The sequence below is a fragment of the Drosophila gunungcola genome, assembly GCF_025200985.1.
Source record: "Drosophila gunungcola strain Sukarami chromosome X unlocalized genomic scaffold, Dgunungcola_SK_2 000023F, whole genome shotgun sequence".
Lineage (NCBI taxonomy): Eukaryota > Metazoa > Arthropoda > Insecta > Diptera > Drosophilidae > Drosophila > Drosophila gunungcola.
Genome location: NW_026453185.1, coordinates 758,393 through 764,766, shown reverse-complemented (window position 1 = coordinate 764,766; position 6,374 = coordinate 758,393). Strand labels below are relative to the sequence as shown.

The window sequence follows — 6,374 nt, the reverse complement described above, 5'->3', positions numbered from 1 at the left end:
TGGTTTTGTTCTTGTGCCAAGCTTCAACTTTGACTTTTGCCAACTGCTGAAGGTGGAAACGGGCACTGGACTATCGAACCGAACCGGACCGCCCCTTTTCAACTCGCCACCCATGCCGTGGCCTTGCAGTGATTAATTTCTATTATTATGACACTGATTAGGTCCACTTACAGGCTCATTACAGTCATGAGCACATAATGCACAGCCAGGACACGTGACTGTGATTTAGGGGGGGCGTGAAATGGCCACGACGACATGGGCATGGGTGGCGGCAAATGGCGAATAGCGAATTGCGGAAGGGGGCTTACAATGGACTGAGCTGCTTGCTCCCCGGGCGCCAGTCGGCAGACATTTATCAAGACATTGACCGCCGCATGCAGCGACTACCGGACGACCGGCGACCGGAGACCGTTTGTCTTGCACTTGACCAGGGGCTCACCAACGGGGGGCTGCTCCCCTGAATGAAAGCCCTGAACATGAATACCAGTTGGCCCATAAATTAGTGCCACAAGCCCCCCACACTGGCCTGCACAAATTTGAGGTTTCTCCCATCGCAGTTGAGGTGTTGCAATACACTATTATAAATCAAAGGTAAGAAAATGCCTATTTAAAAAGATTTTATTTAAATTTTCTTTAGAATGCTGGGCAGTGATTTATAACTATACATTTTTCATACCGTTCGAAATCACTAAGATTATAATAAACACTATTGCATACCCAAGTTAACAACTATATGTTAGAAAATGCAACTTAAATGTGTTGCGGATGTAAAAATTTGTTGATATGTCCCAACCCTAAAGGTAAAATATTTATTTAAAAAGTTATATCGCTACTTTCTGTGCTCTTACATGAATATTAAAGGTCCGAATATTTTTGGAAGAGTTTCTAGATAACAGACTTTAAAAAAATAACGATATTTATTTATTTTACTATTTATTAAAATAAAAAAAATATATTTCACAAAATGATATATATTAGAAATTAAATCTTAAATTTTTCAAATACCAAATAACTATTTTTTGTTATCATTTAAGCTATTTAGTAATATATATCTATTTTACTTGCAATGTATGTATGTGTACTCTTTTCCAATATATTGTTCTGAAAAATTAGAATATTCCATAAGAGCCCCCAACCCAAAATAAAACTACTTTGGTTGAACAGTGTAATTGCTTTCAATTATTTAAATAAATAAATTAAGTTGCCTTCTCGCATACTAATAGTAATCATTAAAAAAAAAATAGCTAGGCCTTCGAAAAAAAAAGTGTATTATGGTTGCTTAACTAAGGAATGTTTTTGTTTTTTTTTTTTTTTGTTTTTCTGTTGTTATGTTCAACCGCGATTTGGGCGAACAACCATCACTTGGGCCTTATTCTTGCCCCGATTGTTGCCACGCCGCCGACGTCGCTGATTGTTGTTGTTGATGCTGCCACGCCTCTTGTTGACCCGACGCCTACGGGCGGGGACACGCCTCCTGTTGATATTATTGTTATTATTCTGACCGGGACGCACTCGACTGGCAACCCCCTGGCCAACGATCTGCGGCAAAAGACTGGCGATCGGTGATGAGCCATAGATCACTTGGTTGATGGCCGCGTTGGTGGCGGATGAAGATGAGGACGAGGATGACGACGATGAGGTGCCCGAGTTGCCCAGATTCACATAGATGGCTCCATTGGCGGTGGTTGTAACCAGACCCGATCCAGCTGTGCCCGTGGTTGAGCCCGTGACCGTTCCAGTTCCACTTGTCAACGATGTCCCCGTTCCAGTGGCCGTCGTAGGACGCAGTTGCTCCAGCATATCCTGCTTATTGGTTATGTACTGGTTGAGGGCCGAATTGAGACCGGTGTTGGAGGCGCTGCTGGTGCTGCCACTGGTCAGGCCGGAGGCCAGGAACCGCAGCTGGCCATTCTCGTTGCCATCCTTGACGTAAATGCCGGCCAAACGGGTGGCCGGATCCTTGGCCACCACCACCTCCTTGTCCAATTTTTGGGCAACCATCGCCGAGGGCCAACTGCCCAGCAGACAGAGCACTAGAATCGCGTTGATCATTTCTGGACGATGGACTTACAGACTGTGTGTGCCCATGTCCAGATCTATGCCACTTTTATAGCCCACCATGAGTTGACGCTTTCTTCGCTCATCGGTTTTTAATGGAACACGGAATGCTGGGTGCTTTTAGAAAGCCTTTCTTTCTTTCTTTCGCACTTTGTGGCCCCAGGCGCCACAAGCAATGGCCAGTGCCAATAGCCTGGGGTTCGAGTGGCAAGAGCGTGTCAAGAAGTGCCCGCACTTGTAGGCCATTGTTTGCTTTTAGCCACGGATCGTGGACCTCAAGTGGTCACAGCAAAATAAGCCAAAACCCATAGCCCAAAACCCAAAGCCCAAAACCCAAAGGCCCAAGAAGACCGAGAAGTCGCACTTTAATTAAAATTTAAAATCAGCAACAGAAACACGCTGAGATGCAGCTTCAGTTGGGGGTTTTTCGGTTTCGGGGCACAGTGGGTTAATGGGGCTATGACGGAAAATAAGTATAATCAAATAAAATCCTCAATCGATAATATCATAAGATCAATTAGAAATTTTGGGTCTTTCGTGCTAATTCAACAATTATTTAAGCTAATATTTGAAGTAACTACATATATTTTGTAGTATTTTGTTTACCTTGCGGAGTATTCAATTTAACAATGAAGTGGCACAAGTATGTTGTAAGCATTCATAGTTAAATATATTAACATACTACATTTTAATACTATTAACATATTTTAGTTACTACATCCAGAGTTTAAATTCCGTTTATCAATACCTTTAAACAAAAAAAAATAATAATAGAACTGAAAAGAAGGTCCAATCTTGATATTATTGAGAGTGTTAATTCCTGCTTATTTCTTAAGAAAAATGCAAATAAAAGCAGGACGCATGCTCGAAACACTTGCATTATGTGGCAAGTATTTTTACACAATACAAAGTTTAACCCATAAGCCGCTGCGGCACTTTAATGCACCCCCCCCTTAACACTTTTCCCTCCAAATTGCATCTCTTACTTTTTGAGATCAACCGCTGTGAGATTGTGCATTCGGAATGGTTTCCATCACTTTGGCGCCAGTGTGCCGCAGATGGCGCCCCCTATTGGGACATTCCCAGTCCCAGTCCCATTCCCATTCCCCCTCTTAACCCCCCTTAGCCCCGCTTGCTTAACCCCCGCTTGCCAGCCTCATTTCATTCTATTGCCGTTGATGCTGCTCTGCTGCCTTGCTTCTCAATTTTTCGCCTAAGTTGGCCAACCGACAGTTTTGGGGCTGAATGCCTGGCGGGGGCTGTTGAAATAAATTTCACTTACGCCAACGCACACACATACGCACGAACGATGCACTGAAAACAAATCACAGATGGCTTATAAAATCATTTTGAAATCATATCATAAATACAGGACAATACAATTAAATGTTGTTCTTACAAACTAAGACAAAAAAGGCAATCGGTTTAATAATATTATATTATTATTATACATATACAAACAATTGAAAACTAAGATCCTCTAACGTCAAAGTTTTTTTTAATGATATTTTTATAGGTTTGGCCCTTTCTTTATCATTTTTTGTGGTATTTTTTTTTACAATTAAAAGGCGACAATGTACGTAAAGAAGTATATTAAGTCATTTTTTTTCCGTGCAGCGCTCACATGCAGAGGCACACCCATGGAGAGACATATACGAATGTCGCTCACTGTTCGCGGTTCGTCGTTTACTTGGCAATGCAATTACAGGCGCTAACCGCGCGTGAAAACAGCAACAGCGGCAATAACAACAACGGCTGAAGGAAAAACTATCAACACCGAAGTGGGGATTGTTCTCTTTCAATCGTCTTCATAACGAACAAATTTTGGCTAAATTGAGAAAATATAAATGTTTTCCTAACCAAAAAAAAAACAGGTAAGGAATACTTTTGAAATGATTATAAAGCAATTTATTAAAGCCCAGCTTCATGTCCCTAAGGCTACTTGTTCAAAAAATATGCATAAATGCGGGTCTTTATTTAAATTTTCAATAACCAGTTGCATAGATTTCTAAAAAATTTTAAAAATGTCATAAAATGTAAATTGTGGCAAAAGTTATCTTTGTCAAATTCTTCTAAGTTTGAAGTAGTCAAGAGCTCACTGCATCTTAAATTTTGTGTACTGATTTTCATAAATTTTCAAAATTTCTTAAACTTCTATATTTTTTGAGAGATTTTAAATGACTTTTGGCAAGAGTATGTGTGATAGACTTTGGCTGCTCCTTGGCCGTCCTCTTGATTCACTTTATCCGCCACCACCCCCCCTGATTTTGCCAACCCACCCACCCACTGCTTCACCTTCCATTTCCCATTTTCCTGCCACTGAGCGGCTTAAAGCGACGCAATGACAATTAACAACAGGCGACAAAACGACAACGAAAGAAGGTGAGGTCGAAGAGCTGGGTGGCTGGGAAAATTCAAGGGGGGAGTGGGGAGGGGAGGAAAATTCAGGGGGGGGGAGATATGTTGGGGAAAACTCAGTCGGTCTACGTGGCTACAGAATGCCATATCAATGACAGCGCCAGAAGCCTGAAAAGAAAAATAAAGAGACAACTTCACGCCAGGATTCTTTGCCAGATATGCCACCCACTTACTCAACCACCCACTCAAGCCACCCACCTGCCTCACACACTTACGCATATTAACAGGCTTGAATTTTTCAGTTTTTCACAGCAGACTTTTCCAACGCCACCCCTTCCATTTTCATTTTCACGTGCAATTGAAGTGCAAAATGCGTTTGGCAATAGAATTGCCAGCTAAAGTTTTTCCCAAAAACCCGAAAACCACCGCCCAACCCCCACTAATACCACTTTTCCACCGACTTCTCCACCACAATACAAAACTCAGTTCCGTTTTTCCATCTACTCAATTTTTATTTGCTCCAGTTCGGTTTGGTTTTTGAAGGGAAATTTTTGTAAGTGAAATTTCAATGACATTTTAATGGAAATCGCAAATGAATGAAGAAGTGGAAGCGGGAAGGAGGAAGGAAAAGGAAAAAAGGTTTACTTAGTGGCTTGGAAAACTAGCAAAAGAAGGTGGGCAATACAGAGTTGCATAATTGATGCCAAACTCTGGGATATCTTGGTTGGCTATACACAGAAAATGGCACTTAAGAAGCCAAATGCAGTGTCATTAAATTTAAAATTTATATACATTTATACTGCATTATCAAACTTTATCTGTTGGTATTTCTAAACGAAAATAATACTTATTTGTAAACAATAATTAAATATATTTGTTAATGCAAGGCATTATATACATAAATTTTAATATATTTATTTATTATTATTATTATTATTGGAATTATTATTTACATGTTTAATGTTTGGTTTATTTTATTAAATTGAGAACATTTACAGACTTCTGATGGAAAACTTTTAACAGTTCTCAAAATATTTGCTTTGAAAATATGGCTTGAAAAAATTATAAAATTTAAAATTTAAATACATTTATACTGCATTTTCTTATCCATCAGGAATATTTTAATATCAAACTTTATCTCTTGACGAAAATTAAATTCATTTTTAAACAATATTCAATATATTCGTTGATGCAAAACATTAAAGACATATATTTAAACATTTATGATTTATTTTTATCTATGGGTCTATTTGTTAAATTGAATTTAAGAACCTTTACATTGAAAAACTTTGTGCAGCCTACCAAATACTTGCTTTAAATTATTGTGTGCAAAAATCGTTTTGAAAGAAGTTTCCATCATAGAGTCCCTGCTTAAAACGTGAATGGAAATTTAAAAAAGACTTTCATTCAGATCCAATTTTGTGGAATTTCTCGTCGACCCCATCGCCGTTTTTCCCCTTTTCTTTTGTAAAAATACAGCCAGGGCAGCAGACAAAGGAAACAAAGGGAAGAAGATCGAGTCAGACATGCGAACTGAGTCCCTTCGATCGGGGAATAGAGATCCACATGGCATTACGTATTCGACTTTGCCCTCGGGCCTGGCGTCAGCTGTCTTTTCCACCGATCTTCAGTGTTGAGTCTGCAGTCTGCAGTCTGCAATCCAGCGTCTGCAGTTTGCGATGCGCTATGTGCTATATATGCTATTTAATGCTGAGTTGTCTCGTCGGCAACCGAAATAGATTGAGTCAGAATCAGAATCAGAGTCACAAGAATTTCCAGCCTATGTCAACGTCGCCTGCGATGGGGAGAGACGTTCTGGCATTCTGTTTACGAAAATAGAACCACGAATGTTCCTCAATCTTTTAAACGAGACTTTGAAGCGGTGTGCAGTGAGAAAAAATCATCAGTTAATCAGTTTTAATTTTATAAATCTTTATTTATTTATTTATTATATATTT

At 39.6% G+C, this 6,374-nt stretch overlaps 1 protein-coding gene across 1 annotated transcript; it reads right to left on the bottom strand.

Annotated features, from left to right (window-relative positions):
* Positions 1-1,166: 1,166 nt before the first annotated feature.
* Positions 1,167-2,123, bottom strand: LOC128260397 (mucin-21). Its single transcript, XM_052993368.1, has one exon. It carries the CDS (start codon positions 2,050-2,052, stop codon positions 1,333-1,335), a length of 720 nt encoding a protein of 239 aa, XP_052849328.1. The 5' UTR covers positions 2,053-2,123; the 3' UTR covers positions 1,167-1,332.
* Positions 2,124-6,374: the final 4,251 nt, after the last annotated feature.